The following is a 25,076-nucleotide window of genomic DNA, read 5'->3' on the forward strand; positions in this document are numbered from 1 at the left end:
CCAGTAAACAGCTGTGGTTGAAGATAGATTTGAACCTGGATCTCTCTAGTGTCAGTCCAACAACTTAAACATGACTGCACACTGCAACATTCAGTTTTACAAAATTCAATTCAATTACATTATTTCTGTTAGGCATAAACTTGGGCATGACTCCAATGCACTGTGATACTATCTGGCATCCTGCCACATTGTTTTCCTGCAGAAAGATTCAAATATGTTTAGTGAGCTATTTGCAGGAAGCACTATTAGATGCTAAAGAATAGCTGGGGGCCTGATGGCAAATTGCTTAAGAGATGAGAGCAGAGTTTAAGGAATGGGCATTGAGAAAAATTGCAAGCTTACTGAGACAACCAACCTGAATAATAATTTATTTTGGAGTGATTTTGCAAGGGGAGGACATAGTAGCCAATGGGGAATATGATTTAGAGTATTTAGAGTATTCTATTCATTGCAGGTTCTGAGATATAATTTCTAGGGTTCTCCTTCTTTTTCCTTTTAATGGGGCAGCAAATCCACTCTTTAGGTGACCTAGAAAGCCACTTACTGAGAAATTTTTTTCCAAAGAGAGCTGGAGAAGCAGAGTAATAGCTGTACTTTAATATAACCCAACTCTTTGCAGGTTTCAAAAGATGCTTAATGCCTTAGAACTCCCACTGTGCTGAAACTCCTGCAGTTTTACAGATCAGTAAACTAAGGGATGTTAGTGATTATTTGATTTGTAGAGCCACCCATCTCACATTCGTGACTCTGAGTGGCTCACATAATTAAAAGAACTACAAGGAAAAAAAAAAGCAAAATACAGATATCAGTAAAAAATAACCCCATTAAAACCAAATTAAAACCATAAAACATAATCAGTGGGAAAGTGCAAGTCATGTGTCAATTGGTATAACCATCTAGCAGGCTCCCCAGCATTGAATTTATAGAGAAAAATAATAAAAAGTGTAATATTTGCATTTACAATTTGTTATGAAGAATTAATAGGAATCTGTAAAGAAAAGACGAGGTAGGTATGGAAGATAGTAAGGTGTTTTCTAGATGTGCTTATCTCCAGTGTACCTTTACTGAATGCAATTCAAAGTGCTTATATCAAAACCCTTAGCTGGGTAGGTCCAATGTTCCTTAGGTACAACATTTTCTTCCCAAACTATACAAGATGGATCATCTTTTCTCTGCTGGAAATTTCCTGTTATGAACACTTTTTTCATCTGTCTTGTAAAGCTATCAAAGGCTCATTTAATATGATGACTCTCCACTTATAAAAGCCCAAGACTAGGGATTTTCCCTTGGAAATGGAAGACTTTTCTATTTGATTTATCATATAATGGCTAAGTTAAGTGTTGATTTTTCTGGGCACATGTTTATATTAAGTATTTCCCAGTAATACAGTCTCTGACCCAGAAAATTATGCCTCCATATGGTTCCATTTCTTGAATCAATAGAGAGAGATAATCTATACATATATGCTTTTGAATTACTGGTAGGGCAAGAAGCAGGATAGGAAGAGTATTGATGCTTTTGAACTTTGGTGTTCTCCTGAGAATGTCATGGACAACCAAGAAAACAAACCGATGGATCACTGAACAAATCTACCCAGAGTTCTCACTCGAGGCACAAATGACCAGGCTCAGTTATCCTACTTTGGATGCATTGTGCAAAGATCTAGCTCTTTGGAAAATGTTCTAATGCTGGGAAAGGTGGAAGGAAAGAGAAGAGGACAACCAGTAGCAAGGTGGATAGATTCAGTTACAGTGGTGATTAGTGCACTGTTGGAAGACCTGAAAAACCAGGTTAGGGACAGATTGTCATGGAGAAAATCTATCTATGTGGTTGCTAGGAGTCAAAAATGACATGATGGCACATAATCAAATTAATCATGTATGGTAGAGCTGAACAACCTCGAGGGCTGGGGCACATGAGATTTAAGGATATGTGCAAATAACACTTGAAAATAGCCTCCTGAGAGACTTGTCTACATATCAAATGATGGATGCGGCCCATGTCAGCTCTATGAGATAAACCAGATCAGGAAGCTGACTCCACAGGAAGACTAGAAGTATACTTTATTGAGATAAGCTATAATAACAGAAACTTGCAAGTCTGCCTGTGTTTTCCGTTCCCTTCCATTTATACCCCAGGGAGTCAGGAGGGAGCCAGTCTGAGTCTTTTTCTAATACTTTCCAGCCTCCCTCAATTTAATGCATGGTTCAGCACCTGTTATTGTCTCAGTGGCTTCTGGGTGTCTTCTCCATGGCTCCTTACAACCAATCCTAAAACAGTCATTTATTAAGAGATGAACTAACTCCTCCCCACCAATGCTCTCTTGTCTTTGAGTGGGAGCTTTGTGGGACCCAAAAGCATTCCTTGAAACATGTATGATACTTGATGTGATGTTACGCTTTGGAGCATGTCAGTTTTCTATTTAATCATTTTAAAATTAAAATAGTATTTCAAAAAATCGGATGGGACAGAAAGCCTGTTGGACACTAAAGGAAGTATCTAGAGGTATACTGGTGTCCATAGATGCCATGTTGCTTTCCCTGGCTTTCATCTGAATTTTGCTTCTTATATAGTATATAAAAATATGTATATATTTTTGTTTGTTTTACATATATTTGGTTTATATTCTGCCTTTCAGTTGCACCAAGATGATGGACAATAATTAAAAGATGACAATTCAAAAAGTTGAAAAACAATTGTAAACTAATACTAACAGCCTGCTAAAATAGGGGACCAAATGCAATTCCCAAGGAAAGGCCTTCTACAACTGGGAACAATGAAAGAAAAGACCCATTTTCCTGTGCCAATAAGACATCTGTGACAGCAGGGGCATCTTCAGAAGGGCATGTCTGGCAGGTCTTACATGCTCAAGCAGGTTTGTACAGGAGAACTATTTCTTCAGATAGTCAAGCTCTAGGCTATTGTGCCTGATAAGAAACCAGCAGCCAGTATAGGCCTTTCAACAACAACTGGTTGCTTTTCAGGGATATGTGTGTGTGTGTGTGTGTATAGGTAAAGGGTAAAGGTTTCCCTTGTCATTAAGTCCAGTCGTGTCCGACTCTAGGGGACGGTGCTCATCTCTGTTTCAAAGCCAAAGAGCCGGCGTTTGTCCGTAGACACTTCCCTGGTCATGTGGCCGGCATGACTACATGGAACGCCGTTACCTGCCCGCCGAAGCGGTACCTATTAATCTACTCACATTTGCATGTTTTCGAACTGCTAGGTTGGCAGGAGCTGGGACTAGCAACGGGAGCTCACCCCGTCATGCAGATTCAAACCGCCGACCTTCCGATCGGCAAGCTCAGCAGCTCAGCGGTTTAACCCGCAGCACCACCGCGTCCCGTTGTGTGTGTGTATACACCCACAAATATACATACATATACACACACACAGAGTACACACACGCACAGACACACACACGGGTGTGGGTGTGGATGTCCGCATGCATATGTGTAAAAATTAGGGATATTCTCTCCATAGGTGAAGGCTCAATGAATCCTCTTCTGCAGTACCTGAGGCTTATGGGGAAAGTAGCAGACTTACATCAGTAAAAGCCATTAAGTAGAGTTGCAGTGAGCAAAGGGCATGTCTGGCAAAGTGCAACAAGCCAAGTCACTGGAGGTAAAGCATGCATTTTACATATAGTAGAATCAGTAGAATCACTCAGCTTTCATTGTTGTCAAAAGACAAAGGTGGTTTCAGCAGAGAGTGGAAGACATCTGAAGGCGGACAAGGATAGACCAGGCGCCATAATGTTCTTCCTCTTTGAAGGAGCCAGCTGTGCTCTCCAGGAACTCTTACATGAGGGCTCCAGGATTCCTAAGGATTGCGTAGAACAGGTGGCACAGAACAGTTTGTATAGCTGCCCTCTTCAAACTGTGATGGGCAAGTTCAGAAGCAAAGGAAACTTCTCACAGCTGGACCTGGATGTTTACGCACCCAAGAAATCCCAAGATCATGTTAATCAGTAACAGTGCCAAGTATGTTTTTTTAGTGACCTTTTTTCCTTAAACCTATATACGAAAGTTCAGAAGGACATCTTTAGGAAGAAAAGGGAACTTTTTTTTTTTTAACTGTTTGAAGATCTGAGGGGCCTATAAATCCTTCAATTAAGTAAAAGTCAGGACCGGTGAAGCCTGCTCTTTTCAAAAGAAGGAAGAAAGCTTGGGACGGATTCTATCTCGGCAGCCCTGAATATTCCACAGCGTTATAGTTGGCACTCCTGCTTGGAGACATACTGTAGTAGCCTATATTGCTGATTTGCGTGGCTCAGGAGCATTACATTAATTGCTGTTAGGTTTGGGATTCTCGCATCTCCAGTCAGCATCGCCGAGTCGGTATGGCAAGTGACGGTCTTAGGGGTGGAGAAATGCTGCCGGGTGCGTCTCCCTCCCTCGTCGCTCTCCCTCGCTCTCTTTTGGCTCCAGTGCCGCGCATTAGGAGATGGTGTGAAGTCACTAGTGAGGACTGCCAGCAGGAGAGATTCAAGGGCAGTGAATTGCCGGCTCAGAAAAGCTCACATCCCACCAGGGGAGATTTGCTGCCGCTAGAACCGGAGCGGCGGCGGCGGCGGCTGCTCGAAGGTTGGCTGGCAATTCCAGCATGACAGAACCCAGCAACCGAAAAGAAGGATTTAAAAAATGCCGGAGTGCCACTTTCAGCATCGACGGCTACAGCTTTACCATTGGTGAGCACTTTGGTGGTGGGGTGTGTATTTTTGCAATCCTTCGGGTTCGCAAATCAGAAACCGGGATTCAGGGAGGAGGGTGTGTGTCGCATCTGCCTGCCTTTTGAACAGGGTCCCGGTCCGGGAACTTCTGCTTTGCTTACCCTCCGCTGGGGCTGCGCTTTTTTTCTTTTACGGAGGAAATGTGCCTTTCGGAAAGGCCCTCCGGCGGTTTTTTTTGGCAGGGCTTCCCTTTTGTTACCCTGAGAGCCCTTATCTCAGGAAAGCCTGTGGTTTTTAGGATGACACGTTTCCAGCTTTTCTGTTGCCTTTCCCTCTGTCAAGCTCAGGAATGCAGAAGCCCTGGTGTGCCCCAAAGTTGTTTTTCTTTCTGGAGAATTCACAAAGCATCTAAGCTCACAACCCCTTCCAATCTGACATTTTGAACCAAACCCTTCCTGAAATTGCCCCTATAGTGTGTGAACAGGAAAAAGAGAGAGAGAGAGAGATAGAGCCAGAGAGAAGGAAAGGAAGAGGGAAGTCTTGACCCATGTTCTTTCTTCTTCATCATGTCACTTCTGTAAAGATTGATGCTCAGGTCTGTTTGGAAAATATACCCCTGATTACCCTATTACCCAAGATGTGGAGGATGGTTGTGGAGGTAGGTCACTCAGTTTTTGGAGACATTTTGCACATGCTCGTGGGCACTCTTGTCTTTATGATGATTTCTGTGTTCTTTTAGGAGCCAGGCAAAGAAGTTCAAGAGTTGAGCCAGGTGTCCAGTGTTATCCCTTTAAGGCAACTTTGTAAATTCTTCAAACCTAAGATTAGTTTGCCCTGATCTATTGATGATCTTGCTGAAAGAAGGAAGAAAATTGCTCAAACAGCAGGTGCCACTCTTTCCCCCTTGTTCTTTTTTCTTGTTATCAAGCTCGATGAGTGCAAGGGTTAGACTCCTCGGGTAAATGAAGCAGGCTGTTCTTTGGAAATTGAGCAACTGATTGAACCCTACTGTGCCAATCTTTGCATACTTAACAAAACATGCTCTCCAGCTGATTTAATTTTAGTCTGTAAACTAAGTGAATAAACTGCAAGGAACAAATGAAGTGAAGTTCTTTCTGTTTGCTTTCTCCAATATATTAGTACCAGTTGTTTGATTAGGTTACTCTGATTCTTAGTTACATCAGCTTCAAACCAGAATAACAATCTCAGGCATATCACTCTGAACAGATAGCTTGAAGATTTTGATTGTGGCAGAGAAGAACTTTGTCTTGGTCTTCTGACTTTCTAACACATACTATACAGATCTTAAATGTACAATGTTTGTAAAGAGCCACTTGGAAATTAGAATATGTGGTACTAAAAAAAAAGTTGCAGACACATGGAATTAGCTGCTGCTTCCTTATATCAGGATTTCAGATGAGCAGGAATTGTGAGCTTTCATATTTATATGTATATTTATATCCTGCCTTTCTTCCAGATACCCAGGGCAGTTATATAGTACTCCTTCATCCAGTTTTAGTCCTACCACAACTAACCTGTGAAAGTTTGTGCAGACAGAAAGCGACTGGCCCAAAATTGCCCAGTGCATTTCTGTGGCTGAAATTTATTTAAATCTGGGTTTCCCAGGTTTTACCTCAACAACTCAGAGAATACTCTGCACTGTATTGGATCTCTGTGAAGATTAAATTTCTGCAATGGACAGAAGACAAAGAGAGCAAATTCATAGCTAGTCAAAAGGCTGAAGGGCCCTTCAGATGTGCTTTGCCAGCACTTCTGTACTACACCAGAGGCATTTCAGCTGTGGCCTCAGAAAGCTCATTGGTGATAATTTACAGTTGCAATTTCCCCACTGGCAATAAAACATGAAACAGGACTTTCTATGGCCATCTTGGGGCAGCTTTTAGATTGACAAGATCCAAAGCCTCCCTATTTGCCCAACTGGACATACTCAATATTCCAGTCTTTAAAACCAAACGGTGTTTTTTTTCCCTTATATGATATTCATGAACTGCAGAATTCAAAAACTTTTGGTGTGGTATTGTCATACAGCTGCAAGTTTGGAGATTGTAAAGCATACCTTCATACAATCATTCTTTGTGGTTTCTTCATCTGAACTATTAGATAAGCACAGAAAACACCAGCCAATCTGAGCTCACTCTTTCAAACTGATCAGCTGCTGAATGTCCTGCCCCGTAGCTGCAGCATTCCATGAATTAACAAGCATTCCTTCCCTTTCCATTCACAAAAAGAAATGCTAATAAGCTTCTTGAGTTTCCCCCCTGCCCAGCCCAAGCACACACACATAATCCATGGAGTTATCGATATGTTAGTGTGGCCATTGTAATTACTCTTCCTGACAGAATAAGCAGGAGATGCTTTCAGGGAAAGACCAATTGCTGAAAGTATTAATGAAAATCCTGAAAATCCTCCAAAATTTTGTGTTCATCATGATTCAAGATCTTTGTTGCAGGACAAACTGTGAAAATGGCATTGTAGCAACCCTGTGAATGAGATTTTCCAGCACACTCTATTAGAGAAGCAGGCAAGCAAAATTGCATTGGAGGGATTTTTCCAAACACAGTACCATATTATTAAACAGGGTAATTTGAGGGAAGGGAAGGGAAAAGAGAGAATTTCTAGGCAATTTACCTAACCCTGAACCTCTCTGGGTTGAGCACAGGAACAGGCAGGTACTGTATGTAGCTAGTATTCTGTCCAAGGAGAAGAGAAATGGCTATAAGCCTAGGACTGAAACTCTTAGATTGTGTTTGGGTAATTTGCCTTACAACAGTGCTGACATAAATATAGTGTCGTGTAATCAACAAGGTGTGTGTGCCAGCCAAATCTTAGCATAATAGCAGCAGGTGTTAGTCCTCAATAGCTGACATAGTTATTTTCCATCACACTGATGCCAATGGGAAAAAAAATAAACAAATGAGGGAGGGAGAGAGAGAGAGAGAAAGAGAGAGAGAGAGAAAAGGATAAATGCTAACACACAACTCTTAGCATGTAAGTAGGAAACTGTCAGGTTTAAAAGTACTGGTTCCTCTACATTGGGATCTGCCCTCACCTTTTAACGTTAAGATAGACATATAAATAATGCCCATCAATGATCAACTTTTTAAATGACATACTGTTAATTGTATTAGTTGGTCTTTCTGATTTTAAGCTCTTGAAAGCCCATTACCATCATGGGATGTGAATATCGACACAATTAGAGTCCACTGATTTCAGCGGGAAAAAAATTAAGCCATTGCCTAATTTTGCCATTTAAATCAATGAGAGCTGCAGCCTGAATTTATCCCTTTATACTTAAAAGTTGCGTTCTGCTGTTGTTTAGAACCTGGTGAAAAGCCAGGTTGTTAGACCTGGCTTTTCACCTAGACCTTTGGTGAGGGAGAGTGAGACTCCTTGCTTCAGTGCCAACTTTTATCTTTTATTTATTTTATTGTAATTTCTTTGTTTGTTGTGAGCCCCCCAGAGTCACTATGAGTTGGGTGGCATACAAGTTTAATAAATAACAATAACAATAATTATAGGTAGTCCTTCTTTAGTGACTGCCTCATTTAGCAACTGTTCAAAGTTATGACAGTGATGAAAAAATAACTTTACCACCAATCCTTGCATTTACAACCTTCGCAAATCTGTAAAGTAAAGGAAAGCTGAAGTAAGATCATAAACACAGTCGCGGTTTCACTTAGTGACTGTTTCACCTAATGATCGACATGCTGCTCCTAATTGTGGTAGCTAAATGAGGATTACCTGTATTATTTATTTATTTATTTATTGAATTTTATCACTGCCCATCTCCCCCCCAAAGGAGGGACTCTGGGAGGAGTACAACTACTACTACTATTACTACTTGTATTCTGGTCAGTTGCACTACAGCCTTAAAGTGCTTATAAAATGTTTCAACAATAAGAGTAGAATAGTCATGAAAGCCATGAAGATTTATATAAAAATACCACAATACAAATATATATATATATATACTGTATACCATATAATTTTGTTGTTTATTCGTTCAGTCATTTCCGACTCTTCGTGACTTCATGGACCAGCCCACGCCAGAGCTTCCTGTCGGTCGTCAACACCCCCAGCTCCCCCAGGGACAAGTCCGTCACCTCTAGAATATCATCCATACACCTTGCCCTTGGTCGGCCCCTCTTCCTTTTGCCTTCCACTCTCCCTAGCATCAGCATCTTCTCCAGGGTGTCCTGTCTTCTCATTATGTGGCCAAAGTATTTCAGTTTTGCCTTTAATATCATTCCCTCAAGTGAGCAGTCTGGCTTTATTCCCTGGAGTATGGACTGGTTTGATCTTGCAGTCCAAGGCACTCTCAGAATTTTCCTCCAGCACCACAGTTCAAAAGCATCTATCTTCCTTTGCTCATCCTTCCTTATGGTCCAGCTCTCACAGCCATATGTTACTATGGGGAACACCATTGCTTTAACTATGCAGACTTTTGTTGCAGTGTGATGTTTCTGCTCTTAACTATTTTATCGAGATTTGTGATGCTCTCCTCCCAAGAATTAAATGTCTTCTGATTTCCTGGCTGTAGTCAGCGTCTGAGGTAATCTTTGCACCTAGAAATACAAAGTCTTTCACTGCTTCTACATTTTCTCCCTCTATTTGCCAGTTATCAATCAAGCTGGTTGCCATAATCTTGGGTTTTTTTGAGGTTTAGCTGCAAGCCAGCTTTTGCACTTTCTTCTTTCACCTTCATCATAAGGCACCTCAGTTCCTCTTCGCTTTCAGCCATCAAAGTGGTATCATCTGCATATCTGAGATTGTTAATGTTTCTTCTAGTGATCTTAACCCCAACCTTAGATTCTTCAAGCGCAGCACATCGCATGATGTGTTCTGCGTACAAGTTGAATAGGTAGGGTGAGAGTATACAACCCTGCTGCACTCCTTTCTCAATCTTAAAGCAATCCATTGTTCTGTGGTCTGTTCTTACCATTGCCACTTGGTTGTAATACAGATTCCTCAGGAGGCAGACAAGATGACTTGGTATCCCCATACCACTAAGAACTTGCCACAATTTGTTATGGTCCACACAGTCAAAGGCTTTAGAATAGTCAATAAAACAGAAATAGATGTTTTTCTGAAACTCCATTATCCGGCAGATACGGGCAATTTTGTCCCTAGTTCCTCTGCCTTTTCTAAACCCAGCTTGTACATCTGGCAATTCTCGCTCCATGAATTGCTGGAGTCTACCTTGCAGGATCTTGAGCATTACCTTACTGGCATGTGAAATGAGCGCCACTGTTTGATAGTTTGAACATTCTTTAGTGTTTCCCTTTTTTGGTATGGGGATATAAGTTGATTTTTTCCAATCTGATGGCCATTCTTGTGTTTTCCAAATTTGCTGGCATATGGCATGCATCACGTTGACAGCATCATCTTGCAAGATTTTGAACAGTTCAACTGGAATACCATTGTCTCCTGTTGCCTTGTTATTAGCAATGCTTCTTAAGGTCCATTCAACCTCACTCTTCAGGATGCCTGGCTCTAGCTCACTGACCACACTGTCAAAGCTATCCCCAATATTGTTATCCTTCCTATACAGGTCTTCTGTATATTCTTGCCACCTTTTCTTGATCTCTTCTTCTTCTGTTAGGTCCTTGCCATCTTTGTTTTGATCATGCCCATTTTTGCCTGGAATTTACCTCCAATGTTTCTAGTTTTCTGGAAGAGGTCTCTTGTCCTTCCTATTCTCTTGTCTTCTTCCACTTCCGCGCATTGCTTGTTTAAAAATAATTTCTTATCTCTTCTGGCTAACCTCTGGAATTTTGCATTTAATTGGGCATATCTCCCCCTATCACTGTTGCCTTTTGCTTTCCTTCTTTCTTGGGCTACTTCTAGTGTCTCAGCAGACAGCCATTTTGCCTTCTTGGTTTTCTCTTTCTTTGGGATGTATTTTGTTGCCTCCTCTTGAACAATGTTGCCGAATTCTGTCCATAGTTCTTCCGGGACCCTATCTACTAAGTTCAGTCCCTTAAATCTATTCTTCACCTCCACTGCATATTCCTTAGGAATATTAGTGAGGTCATATCTTGCTGATCTGTGGGTCTTCCCTAATCTCTTTAGTCTGATCCTAAATTGTGCAATAAGAAGTTCGTGATCTGAACTACAGTCAGCTCCAGGTCTTGTTTTTACCGACTGTATAGATGTCCGCCACCTTTGGTTGCAAAGATGTAGTCAATCTGATTTTGGTGTTGTCCATCTGGTGAAGTCCATGTACAAAGCCGTCTCTTAGGTTGTTGGAAGAGTGTTTGTTATGCAGAGTGAGTTGTCTTGGCAAAACTCTATCAGCCTATGTCCCGCTTCATTTTGTTCTCCCAGGCCATGCTTACCTGTGATTCCAGGTGTCATCTGACTGCCTACCTTAGCATTCCAGTACCCTGTAATGAACATAACATCTCTTTTAGGCATGTTGTCCAGTAGGTGCTGCAGATCCTCATAGAACTGCTCTACTTCAGCTTCTTCAGCATCTGTGGTTGGGGCGTATATTTGGATCACTGTGATGTTAGATGGCTTGCCCTGAATTCGAATTGAGATCATTCTATCGTTTTTTGGATTGTATCCAAGCACTGCTTTAGCCACTTTACTATTAATTATGAAGGCTACTCCATTTCTTCTGTGGTCCTCTTGTCCACAGTGGTAGATCTGGTGGTCATTTGATGTGAAGTGGCCCATTCCAGTCCATTTCAGTTCACTGATGCCCAAAACATCTCTCTTTAATCTTGACATCTCACCAATAACCACATCCAATTTGCCCTGGCTCATAGATCTTACATTCCAGGTTCCAATGGTGTGTTGATCCTTAGAACATCAGATTTGCCGTTCACCACCAGCACCGTCAGCCGCTAGCCGTTCTTCTGGCTTTGATCTAGCTGCGTCATCACATCTGGGGCTAGTTGAACTCATCCTCTGTTCGTCCCCAGTAGCCTTTTGACCATCTTCTGACCTGGGAGTCTCATCTTCCGATGGTATACCGACATATCTCTGGTTGTACTGATCCATTTAGTTTTCACGGCAAGAATACTTGGGTAGGTTGCCGTTACCTTTCCCAGGGATCGTGTTAAGTCTGACCTCTCTGTCATGACCTTCCTGTCCTGGGTGGCCCTTTATGGTTTAGCTCATGGTGTCATTGAAGTGCTCAAGCTCCAGCACCATGACAAGGTAACGATCCTTTGCTGGAGATATATCATATAATAATTGTGATTAAATATTTACTACTTACATATCATTTTGGAGCTGTACAAATGTATGTTTACATTATCTCAGGAGTTTTTATAACAACCCTACAGATAGTAGTACTCAGTATTACTGCTCCCCTCAGCCCACAAGGCAGAGGATGACTGGGGTTGAGCAGCAATGAATTGCTTCACACTATAGAAATAATGAATGGTGAGGATTCATCCTTTTCAAGATTGGGGTCGGTTGCTGAAGTGATTGGAAATCAGCCTAGTTTGATTAGGACTGATTTGGAGGTGCTTCTGGTCAAATCAGAATTAAAACCAAGGTGGAATTTAGAAACCCCAAACTTTGACCCTCATGGATAATCCTCAAATGGCTGTACTTTTTTCTTCTTTTTTAAAAACAGAATTGAACAACATTTGAAGACACAGCAGATTTTTTAAGCATGTAAAGCTTACCATGTTTTAGAAAAACGGGTGCACAGAATTTTTAGTACTGACCTACTGTAAAGGAAGGGCCTGTAACTTAGAGTTTTTGAATGTGATAGCTGCTGCTTGCAGGCATGTTAGCCTTCTGAAGAACATCACAAAATTTCAGTTAGCATAAAATGCAGCAGCCAGACTACTAACTGGTATACATTATTTACTCTATAATATTCCCATTCTGAAAGATTTACTTTAGATGCCATTTGTTTTCAGATAAGCGCAATCTAAACATAAAGGCCTAGCCCCTCTTTTTCCTTTGATTTGTTGGAATTCAATCAAAATATCCCTTTGAAGTGAAGTGACAGGATGGTGCCCCATTTCTAAACTTCAAAGCAGAAGGAACTTCTCTTATGTATTCATCCATACAATAATGGGGGCAGGGGGTACAAGGCATGCACAGACCCTGTATCAAATTGAAGTGGCTGATTGAGTTGAATTTGACCAGTCTCAAGTCTGATTAGCAAGCTGAGACTGTGGGCTGAAGGACCATATTGAAGTGCAATGCACCCAGCTTTAATGATAACCTATTTAAATCAGGAGGAACTCTCTATGCATTTTTTTTTAGCTTTAAGGATTATCTGTGGAAAGTGCTGGCTGCTCAGGCCTGCACATATGCATATGGACAAGCATGTATAAAGATGCATGCACACTTGTATGCATAAACATATAAGATCTTCCTGCTGGCTTAGATCAAGCCTAAATATTCTGCAATAGGATCTTCAGCTCTTTAATAGTTCTGCCATCAGGATAAGACTTTGGAGAGAAGTTTATGATCCCTCTTTATAGAATGAGTGGAAGGGCCTCACATTTTGAAGTTAATAAAGTCATCTCCTTTGCCATCTAAAGTGGAGTGCAGGAACGTAAGATCTTTAAGGCCTGAGTTTAATATTATCTAACTTCACTCTTACCTGCAGCCCAAAAATGTCTGCATGTTTTCTTCTCTCATCTCTCTGAACTTTCAAGGCAATCAGTTCTGAGCAAAGCTGTCACACTGGAGACTAAAAGACATGCAACTTTCAAATGTATTTGACAGTTTGAAAACAAATACAAACTCACATGGGATTTTTGTTTTAAAAGGGAAAAAAAAAGCACAGAAGAACTCTGGCTTGGGCTTGTCATGTTTCATTTGCATCCTGCCCTTTCTCCAAAGTGGTCCAGGTGGATTCTTAATCTCCCAGCAGATTGGTGAGGAAGGTAATGACTTGGCCAACCCCACCAAGGAAGCTAAAAGGAGATAAGGATTTCTGCTTCAATTTCCTATATCCAGGCCTGCCTCTTCAACAGCTCTGGTGCTCAGTGTGCCTATTTCTCCACAAGGTTAGATAATTTACTGTTGATTGGGAAATGTGCAGAACTTCTGGAAATTACTTTCAGAGAGCCAAGGAGATGACCTTGTAGAAATGCAGAGAAGATGGCTGCAAAAATATGCTTTCAGCCCAGGAAACAGAAAGTGTGTGAAGGGAGCTCAGATGGACCCCTCCTTAATTCATTGGCGTATCACAGGGAGGGAAGGGAAAACTTACTCAAGCTTTCAAGATTATGTTTTATAGCTGATATCAATAAAGTATAATTGCAGCCAGACTTGTGGAGTCTGTTTCCTGACCTGGCCTATCTCAAAGAGCTGACACTACCTAGTCAACTGCCTTGTAAAAATAAGAGCTCCTACAGACAACTGACTGTTCTAACTGATAAACTTGGCATTGCATTAACACAGGGCTTTTATCCATAGCAAGGACATGCTCCGGCAGTTTCTTTTTTCTTATGTGTCTTCAGATGTTGCCTTCATCTTGTCCCCAACCCATGCTGCTCTGGAACTGTGCTTTATTCATGTTCAAAGGCATCCTGAATAACAGCTGACAGGTGTGATGGAGTTGCACCATGAAGTGGCAGCAGGATCTGGCTTTCAGCTATTATTCAGGCAGTCAGTTGTCTGTTCTGATCCAAGTCTCAAAGCTGGGGATCAGTTTGAAGACTTGGGGAGTAGAGTCTATTTTTCCAGGTTACTTACTATCTCTTCCAGTCTAGGCTGGGATAACTGGAAGGCAGAGTAGGGAAGCAAATCCTGAAAGATGGTGAAACCCACAGGCCTAGCCATATATTAAAACCATTGTCATTCATAGGAGTGCTGTGATTGGTGGATGATTTTCCCTCTGGGGATGTTTAGAAGGTGGATGCAGAAAATGAGAATAGTCTTGGCAAGCTAGGACAGAGGCAAGAGGGATTGGCAATGGGGATAACAATATCTATGCTGGTTTAGTTTTCTGCTGGATCTCAGATGGGAGGATAGCACTTTAATTGAACAGTGGGGATGAACCTATACGTTTAATTCTGAATTAAAATTTGTATTCCCCAATCCCTCACAAAGTTGTTTGAAAGTAACCTGTATCCATCTTCAGCTCTGCTGACCACCAAACAATGAGAGCATGCCTGGAAAACTATGAGCCAACCAGTGCCCATTTCCCTTGATAAATAGAGGAGTGCGCACACGCACATGCACACACACACACACACACACCAACAAAGAACAAAGAACACTACATCAGTGCCCTCAGGTACTGCAGATCTTGGAGCAATAAAGATCTTTTCCCTCTCATTTCACCCCACTTCCACCTATATGTCTTATTCATGTTGCATGCACTTGTCTGATTGTTTGCAGTTGCACCCAAATCCAAAATGGAGTGGTTCTTTAGTAGACAACCTTTCTGGCTGAAAATTTGCTTTTCATCCTGCATTTAAGCTTATTCTTGCAAGCTGAAAAGATGACAGGAAAGTATTTTTACATTGTTCAGCCAGTCACTTGCTGCAGTATCACTAACCATGATTGTATACTTTTGTTATGGTGCGTGGAGTTGAGGAAAGAGGGAGATCAATTTTAAACAATACCTATAAACAGGCACTAGAAACAGGACCCTAAAGCTCAGAATCACAAGTGAATGAGGTAAAAATTTCTGCCAATGGAAAAATAAATTGCCTATAAGCTTTGCAGCATTGCAAAGAAAAACACCACCTTTGTTTTGGTTTCAGACAAACCAGCACAATGGTAGAAAAAAGACTCAGCTCTTGAATACCAATGACATCATGGGTACACTGGAGATTTGATCTGATTCTGAACTGCAGAAAGATCCCAAGTCAGAGACTCCAAATGATACCGGCTCTCAGTCCCTGCCCAGAGCAATAGGCAGGGATCCTTCTGGTAACTCAGGGACAGCCCAGTTTATATCACCAAAGAGTTTTCCCCTCAGGATCCCCCTTTCTGAAACACACTGTCTTTGGCACAATAGAGACATTGAAATGGTAGTGTGAGCATCACCACAAAATGTTTATTTTAAGATTATCCCATCCTTTGAAGATCATTTGTCCCAAGGTTTCCCTTCTTCCAAGCTTTAGGTGGTCATATAGTCTACTTTACTGAGTATGGTACTCTATTCCAGGAGTGACAAAGGACCATATTCTATTGAAGGGCTATTCAGTCCACTTCCAGGGTAAAGGTAAAGAATCCATGTTGCATATCAAAAATAGCACCTGGCTTACAGATTGAGCAAATGCCCAGGCCAACAGCTCACCATCTTCACCACTATGGAGGGATGTGGGATGTTTCTATTTACATTATAGTGACCATTTCTAAATGTGCTCTATAATAAAAAATGAGCACGTGAAACAATTGCAGACATCAGTCACATCTCTGCCCTTTTTCAATCACATATTTCCTTATTTATGATGATAGAGATTTAGCCACAGAATCATCTCTTCCAAAACCATTCTATCTTCAGATTTCTTGGCTCAAATTTCTTTCCTCTTCTCTATTGTTGAGACACATCTCTTTGCTATCCATCCATCCATATACCAGGTACCACCCACCCACTCTCAGCCACACACACTTGCACGCTTATCTCTCTCTACCTCTTCCTCCTCCTCACTCCCAACCCAGACATTCTGCTGCCTGCGTAGTCCTTGGTTCTCCCTGAGTTTGGTCGCCTGCTTGCAGGCGTTCCATTGCCCAACTAGGCAACATCTTCAGTGCTAGCCCTAGTTGGGCAATGAAACATCTGCAAAACAACCAAGCTCAGAGAGCATCAAGCACTTCACAATTCAACCCTTAGCTACAGATATTCTCTTCAATTGATTCTGCTGCCTTTCCATATGTATTTCATTTACTCATTTGCCCTCTTTGATTTCCCATGTTTACTGGTCATTAGCATTGGCATTCTTCCTCATCTTTGACCTCTTTTCTGTTTTACACCCCTTCCATCTCCTCCTTTTACTAAGTGGCCAATGACTTTGCAAATGCTGAATGGCATTCTGAGGAAACGAAAGTGCTGAGCAAAGGGAGAATGGTGCTTCATTTTATGCAGGCTTAGCTAATGGGTAAAACACTTATTCTGGAACGAAGTGCAGCACTGGGAAAGATGCAACATTAGCTGTGCATATTCCCCTTTTCCTTGCTTGTCTGTGTTGGCAGAATGGAATGAAGTGGGTGGCTGGGTCTTCTGGCTGGGCCTTGAATGCTGAGGTGAGGTGCTCTTCTGTTTTAAGCAGTGATACATTGCCAAGGTGCTTAAGTTCCCTGTGCATGCTGTGAAGCTGGGCTATCTTGTTCAAAGTGTTCTGTTATGTAAAGTCTCCTAGTCTTTCTCCTAGTCTCCCATGATGTACCAAAATCTTCCTTAATGGCTCAAAAGTCTTCTTTCCTTGCAGAAAACAAAAAAGTCTTCTGTTTTGTATTGTATCTCCCCTCCCCTCCCCTTGAAGCTCTGACAAAGAATAAAATATAAAAATGTAGCATATCCATGAAAAACAGTGCACTGGGAGTGGACAATTTCCAAATATACATTATTATAGACAGACTCACACAGCATCCTTCAGGGCTGTTCTAAAAGCCAGCAAAATCTGGGCCATCCAGATCTTGGGGAATGGGGTGCTGTTCCAAAGGCCCTTCAAAGTTTTCTTGAGGGTATTTTTGATCTTACATTGTAGTTGGAGGTGATGGAATGATTCTCAGAATTTTCTCTTGCTCCAGGGATGCTGATGGGTATGGCAGCGCTTTACAGTTTAAAAATTTTCCCTCCCCATTGAAGTAAACAGGATGAAATTTTATTTTGCTAGTTCTGTTGGGCATAAATGGAAGCAATAGAACACACTGTGGACTCCATTCCTTTGTTACCCACAATTCAGGGGTTACAAAGTTACTATGTTAGTACTTCCAGTGGGGTGTTGGTTTTGTTCTTGATGGTGGTCAGCCTACCCAGTTACCTACACAGTTTCTGCTACAACTGAGTGAAAACTGTCTTTCATGCACCCAAATTTTCAGCTGCATTTGCAGACAATAAAATGTTGGCAATTCTCTTTTAAATCTTTACAAAACAGTGCAAAACTTAGTACAAAAATTCTGACAAATAATTTAAGTCTACAGGTTTTTAATGCTTCTGATTCAGCTGGAAAGAATGATGCATTTGGAGAACTAGGTCATTCGAATCACAACTAAATCTAAAGCTTCTCCAGTGTGAGTCCAGCAGGGTGGAAGTGAATGGCATTTCCACTTTCCCCCACATTTCACATCGGGCTTTGAAGGTTTTGTTGTGGCCAAAACCTGGCTCATCTAAAGCAACCAAATCACTTTGAAGGTACAGCACAGTTTTATTTGCGTGCGTACAAGCAATAATGCAGTATATACTGGACCCCCAGCAAAGCTCTGATACTTGGCTGAGTGGCCATGAGCAAAGGCAGAACCAGGCGGATACACCTTTGGCTCACTACACTGCAAGGCAAAGAAAGGAAAAGGCAAAACAAAGGAAAAGGCAGAAACAGTGGAAATTACAGTGTGGCATTGGAATATTTTAGATAAACCCATCTGGACAACCTTATTATTATTATTATTATTATTATTATTATTATTATTATTATTATTATTCCCTTCCTACTAGGTCAGCATGCTAGCTATACTATCCTGGAGATATGGTCAGTGAATATAAACAATCTGTGTTACTGGGCCACTGGTTCCTGACTGATTCTCCCCCCTGTCATCGCTCAGGGTCAATTCAGCTTGCTGTGAATGTTTTCCTACAAGGGCACTTTCAGCAGTTCGCATGTGCAGGGGTGGGTGGGGCATCTCAGAAGTTTGGTAGTGAATGCAGTTTACATGTGTATGGGAGGGGGGTAGCTTTTATCACTAAGCCTCAACGAGGGCTTGGAGGGAGGGTATCTGAAATTGGATTTCTCCTTCAAAGGCCTTACTTTCTCTCTTCTTTCGAAGAAGAGGATGCCAAAAATCCCGTGGCCCTTTGGCTATTCTCCCAGGCTGCACAAACAGCAGTCTAAACATCTTAAGCACCCCCAAAAGAGTGACGATGGGAGAAGGAGATGATAACTGTGCTGAAGCTTGTTTATTAATGCAGTCATAGTGGATTTCACTTTCTATTTCTTTATAAACTGATCCTGCTATTTAACATATGATTTCACTACATCTTGATTACCTATTCAGAAACCAACCAAAGTTCTTGTGAGCTTCCATAGATCTTATTTTACTTATTTTAATATGCATTTTTGCAATTTTTCCAATGGAGCAGAAAGTTTGTAAGTTTTTTGCGTCAGTTTCCTGTCAGGGGAAGCATTTTTTCTTTTTAAACTTAAACTTCTTTTTAAACTTAATTTTGCCAATGGCTCTTGATAGCCATTGCTTCACAGTCATTACCCACCTCTTCTAAGTCCCATGAATAACATTAGGTAAAATAGTTTGCCATTGCCTTATTCCAGAATGTTTTCTCCAACTTCCCAATCTAGCCTATAGCTCTGAGATTTCCTAGTAATCTCCCATCGAAGTGCTAATCAGATCTGGTCCTGTTTAGCTTTTCAAGATCAGCCAAGATAGCCAGATGCTTATGCCTGGTGGGTGTCAGTGAACTTAGGTCTTGTCAAATCATCATTCTTATGGGCACTTTTTGGAAGGGGGTGCTTGTCCAAAGAAGAAGAACTCTGCTGTTACCACCACTTGTGGAAGGAAGGAAGGAAGGAAGGAAGGAAGGAAGGAAGGAAGGAAGGAAGGAAGGAAGGAAGGAAGGAGTAGCAGATGCAGCAACCCCCTCCAACCTTTTCTTACCCTTGAGATTGCCTCCCCAGTTTCTTTCACCTCCTGCCCTCGCACCCCAAATCTGAACCCCAGAGCTTTGAACTTGCAGCTTAGCCTTCTCATGATCTAAACTACATTTCATGAAAAGAGAAGACCAAACAAACTAAGGCCATGACTGCATTTGTATGAGTCCATTGGTCCCATGTAGATATCATGTGTTCCAAGCCACATATCATCCGCATTGTGCCATGCATTTATTTTTCTAGGCATTGGAATCTCATATTTGCTGCCAGAACTAAATAAAAGGGAAAAAAATGGGGGAGGACTACTGGCCTCTTTGAAGTTCTTGTCTCTTTCAGAGCACAAAGTTTGGAGATTGACTCTGAGGTCACAGTCACATATATAAGCTCTGTCAATCCTGGCCATGTGTAGGAGGAGGCAGGAGATTTCAGCCACTCATTAACAGATGGTGTGCCATCTTTAGGAGTACAGAGTGTTTTTCAAATGTTCCTGTAAGGTGGGTTTTATTTGCACATGCATTTGGTGGATGATGTGAAACACAAATGTGGTGGTTTTCCCTTTCTTTCCCTTTCCGTCTCTGTCATACCAAAGAGAGCAGTAGGCAATCAGATTCCCTCCTTGTGTGTATTGAATTAAAAGATGATCAATCAAGTGAGTGGTGCTTAACTTGTGACAGCTGTGTAGGCAGCCACTCAAATTCTGACTATTTCAATCCACGGTAAATGTGCTCCTATCACAAAAGCCCATTAGCAGTGCTAGGAATATATGCATAGACCTTTCCATGAAAGTATAGCTGTACCTGTCCAGCTTGGCACCTGTTCTCCATGGGCTATTCTGCATCCTTCCAAATGAGAGCACCCTTATGGTGATCCCATCTGTCCTTGCAATGGGCACATGGCTCTTGATTTGCACAGAGGGAACTCAGCCACCTGTGTGCACCTCCATGTACAGTTGCTCCATTTGTAATTGCAAGGCTATTGTAATTGCTAGCTACATTGCTGAACTGCTGAAGGCTTTCTCTGTTTTGCACAGATTTTTTTAAAATATCTCAAGGCTCTCAAATTGAGGACATGCTGACTGAAAAGCACACTTTGCCAGAAGGGAAAAGCAATGCAGGAAACTTGGATTCATTCTGAAACATGGGTACTTTTAATATCTAAGTTGTATTATGCTTGTAACTGAACATTTTGACATTTGGCTGAGTTACTTGGATCATGTGCTGTGTACCATCATCTTATAATTTAGGAGGCACCATAAAGAAATAACAATTTTCATCCATGTGCTTCTCAGGGATTTCCACTGACACTACCTCCTGTTTACCTCCTGGCCTGCCATCTTCGTTCTTCATATAAGATTTAAGAATGAAAACCAAGAACATATAAAATAGGGAACAACAGTAAAATAAGCAATGTTATTGCACATCAAACTGCTAAAACTTAAATCTCAGGGGTTTTTTAGGAAAAGGTCTTCCAGATACTAATGAGTGTATATGTCTGATAGGACCTATGAGCTCATTTTGCAGCTGGTATAGAATGTTCCTAACATTCCAAGTGCTCTGGGAAGAAAGATCTCAGAATGTTTGCTGTCCAGTTGTTCAGGGTGAGGGAATGAAAAGTGGCAAGTTTAGAAGGGATTAAATGTAATGCAAAATGCAAGAACAGAAATAGCTTTTTTGGGTGGGTGGTGGGAAAATCTTCCAATATAAGCATGTGAAGAAGTAGGGGAAAAAAGAAATAAGATATATGAATAAAAGTCAGAGTATGCAGTGCCCCAATATACTGGGATATAATGAAAGGTTGGACGAAGAGAACAGTTCAGGCAGAGTTGACTGAAGCAAGGAGTGGAGAGAACTGATTGGATTTTACACACTGATTTTCCAGTCTGTTTTTTGTGTGCTTTCAAACTGTCTTAAAAATGCTTTGAAGTTGAAGTTCAATTTTATAATTGTAGTGATAAAAATAACATATAGTGTATAAATAATAATGAAAAATAGGTTATGCATTTTGTAAATACAGTATAATAAAAACCAAACAAAATCTCTTTTCCCAAGGGCTCAACTAGAGGAAACTTCCAAAAATATATGACCACTTTATAAAGAAGCATGGATTTCAAGTGGAGCTTCATAATGGAGTGCTAGATTATTTCTTGCTCAATGTTAACAAGAAGTGAATCAATCCAAATATTGTAGGATACAGCCTAAAGAGTTGTCTCAAATTAGTTCTGGATTGGGTAAAGCACAACAAAAACTGAAATGTATTCTAGATAACACTAATATAGAAATTGGGAGCCCAAACCATTCTAGATGAGGATTCATTCCTTCTGAAGGATGGGCTGAACTAAACTCTGTGGACGGACATTCAGGTGTTGTCTGTAGTGACAGTACTTCTATAGTTAGCTCTGACTGATTCGTGAACTGTCCCCCCCGCCCCCCCAGGAAAAATGAGATCTGGCCATGGTTATCTGTTCCCTAATAATGTCTAGGCTGGTCTATTGCACTAAGCTTTGAATAAGGCTATGGCTGAAGACCTTAAAAACTGTAATTGGTGCATAATATTAATCAGAAATGTTTCTCACTATCAGCAAGCAATGTATCACATTTATGATAAAAGAACTTGCAGGTTCTAGTACTTACCTTTAATCCACTAAATGATTTAGGATTGAGTATCTAAATGATTCTGGAAGAAAGGCATTGAGCTAATGGACATTTTCCTATGGGCAACCCTCTTTGGTCAATAAGTGTGTACAGATTGTAAACTAGTAGTTGATGGGTTAATACAAATTTTAATATTTATGCCTTTGCTTTTTGGGACACAATATCAGCATAGCATGACATAAGTGTTCATCTCAGATCTTTAATCAATGATATCAGATAGAGTGACCTCAAAACTTTGATCACAAGGTCAGCCACCTGGTGTAGGGAGTTAGGTTGGCATACTCAGGTGTTTTATTTATTTATTAGACTTATATAGCTGCCCATCTTAAGTACCATAACCCTGGACAGCTTAAAAACCAAAATGAAGTGCTTAGAAAACATAAAAAACCCACACAAAACCTCCCTAACTACCTCATTCCCACTACATTCAATTTTCCTTTATGGGTTTTCCTTACATACTTACTCTCACTTATGTGTGACATGAGCAGAAGCACAGTCTTATTTTGCTTCTTTCGACAAACATCCATTCCTCAAAATAGACCACAGACCATTTGCATGTAGTAAAATGTCTCCATCCATTTTCCAGTCATTAGTAAACTTTCTACTGAGATGCCCAGATTCATCTACTTGCTCTAATTCATAATCATTCCCTGAATTTTCCCTGTCAAACCCAACTAGCTTGGTCCTTGATATGTTCATTTTCTTAATGATACTCTTTGTTGTGTCATACAATATATCTAAAATTTGCTGCAAATCATTTGTGTCTCAGTCAGCAACATAACATCATCTGTTTGTTTCTCTTTCCTTATTTTTATGTTCATTTTTCCTGAGATCTGCTCTTGGATTACCTGTCTTCCATGTTTGGGACTTCACATCACCCTGTATCTTTCATTAACTCATTAATTCTCTGAATCTTTCATCATAATTAATAAAATCAATAATGCTTTTGGATTTATAATCATTCCTTTGCCATTGGCACGAATAGACTCTTGCTTAAACCACATATTCAAAATAAACCTTGTTTGAAGCAGATATTCACCATCAGCATTTTAATTCATTCTTGAGGCTCCAGATGGTCCAATAACTTTTCTGTATTTTTCATCTTGTTCCTACTTATCCATTAATGCCACTTAGCAGAATACTCCTTCTGAGTTGCATTTATTAAAAAGGTTGCACATTTTTTCTGAATCTTCTACTTTCAAGATTCACTGGAGCATAACATGCAACTATCACCAGCCTATGAATTCTTACTTTCATAAATGACACCATTTTCTACTTTCTGAAATAGACCTGAGTCCTTTTATTCATAACTAAACCTACACCTTTATTTTCCCTGCATGCATTCACCAATTCCTTTCCACAAGATCAGATCACTTCATTCAGATCTATTACATTCTTCTCCTTCCTCTTAGTTTCACATACCCAACTCCTTCCTTCCTTCCTTCCTTCCTTCCTTCCTTCCTTCCTTCCTTCCTTCCTTCCTTCCTTCCTTCCTTCCTTCCTTCCTTCCTTCCTTCCTTCCTTCCTTCCTTCCCCATTTAATCCTCCAGTATTCCAATCTTCTATTTGTCATGGTCTTCACCAGATGATCCCATAGATATGAACCTCTGTCACCCAGCGTGGCTTTGATTAATCAAAGCTTTCACATAATGCCTTTAGCAATATAAAGAAGATGTAGTAGACTAGGTTACCAGTTTTCTTTGAATCTACACTATGTGCAGCACTCCTTGCTAACAGTTAGGATACCAGTCAGTTTTAGTGCTACAAGTGCAACCAAAAGCCATGCTTTTACTCAAAGCATGCTCATGCCATTCTATATAAGCTAGGATCTCTAATCTAGAGATCATCTTGCAAGCCAACATACTGATGCTTACATCCCAACTTGGAGTCACATGCAGTGTATTGACACATAGACAGGATTGCATGGATATCCCCCTCCCCTGCCTCAATAATTTCCTTTATTGTTGAAAAAATAAAATAAATAGTGGAAAACAGGAGAGGTTCTAGTGCAAAATGGTGCCTGCTCCTTCATAAAATACAATGAAGAAAGCAGAGCAATATGGCATTAGGGGAGTTTATTCTGAAAGAATCCTGAGGAAGCCAAGGAAAGTCTCTAATGAAGGAGCATTTCATACAAGCTTTCTTTACTTCAATTGTATATGAGCAAGTGCTGTTAACTGATGTGATATGTTGCTGAGCCTAGCCCATTTCAAAAAATGGCAGCATTCTGTGTATAAAACATACTTTATTATCTTATTAGAAATTCATTACACAAAGAGAATAAGAAAGCTAGATCTTGAATCTTAGAAATCTTGAAAGAGATCCTACAACAGAACTACCAAGGCATAGTTCATATTTTGTATCTAGCTCAATATGTGTTTCTTATATAACACTAGCTCTTACATGTTTTCCTCCATACGGTTATCTATTTATTTGGAGAAATCATAAAGTGATGAAAATGGCTGAGTTTCTAAGAATGGCATCTGTTTCTGAGAATAACAAGGATAGGAAAGCAGGCGAGAAAATTTTTATGAACAGTTATTTTATTAGATATGTTATTAGCCAGCTGCAATAAAACTATTTTAATTTAACAACAGCAACCAATTCTTCTTGTCCTTCTATGAAGTTTGATGATTGAGTGCCGACATTTTAAAGCATGAACTTTAGATGCCTATTTTAGATGACTTTTGAATCCATAAAATTTTGAAGCTTTGCAAAGACAAATAAAAAAGATGTGTGAAGTTTTCCCCCCTTCCTGTAGCAGATACATTTGCAATTTATCTACAGACTGAATTTTGCTCTTTTGCTATTATTTTTTTCCGATCAGCATCTCACTCCTCCGAAGTGGAATAAGTTGCATACCACACAAATCACGATTTGATTTGCAGGGACCATTTTATATTCTAGATCAGTGTTTCTCAACCTTGGCCACTTTAAGATGGGTGGACGTCCACTCCCAGAACTCCACAACTAGAGCTG

The 25,076-nt window shown here is 40.6% G+C and overlaps 1 protein-coding gene across 1 annotated transcript in view; it reads left to right on the top strand.

Annotated features, from left to right (window-relative positions):
* The first annotated feature begins 4,542 nt into the window (after positions 1 to 4,542).
* The window catches only part of PDE1C (phosphodiesterase 1C), a 248,497-nt gene continuing 227,963 nt past the window's right edge, over positions 4,543 to 25,076 (top strand). The window contains exon 1 of the mRNA XM_063304072.1: positions 4,543 to 4,687. Coding sequence (XP_063160142.1) covers positions 4,603 to 4,687 — 85 coding nt within the window. The 5' untranslated portion in view covers positions 4,543 to 4,602. The remainder of the gene's footprint in view (positions 4,688 to 25,076) is intronic.

Source organism: Candoia aspera, chromosome 4 (genome assembly GCF_035149785.1).
Source record: "Candoia aspera isolate rCanAsp1 chromosome 4, rCanAsp1.hap2, whole genome shotgun sequence".
NCBI classification, from domain to species: Eukaryota; Metazoa; Chordata; class Lepidosauria; order Squamata; family Boidae; genus Candoia; species Candoia aspera.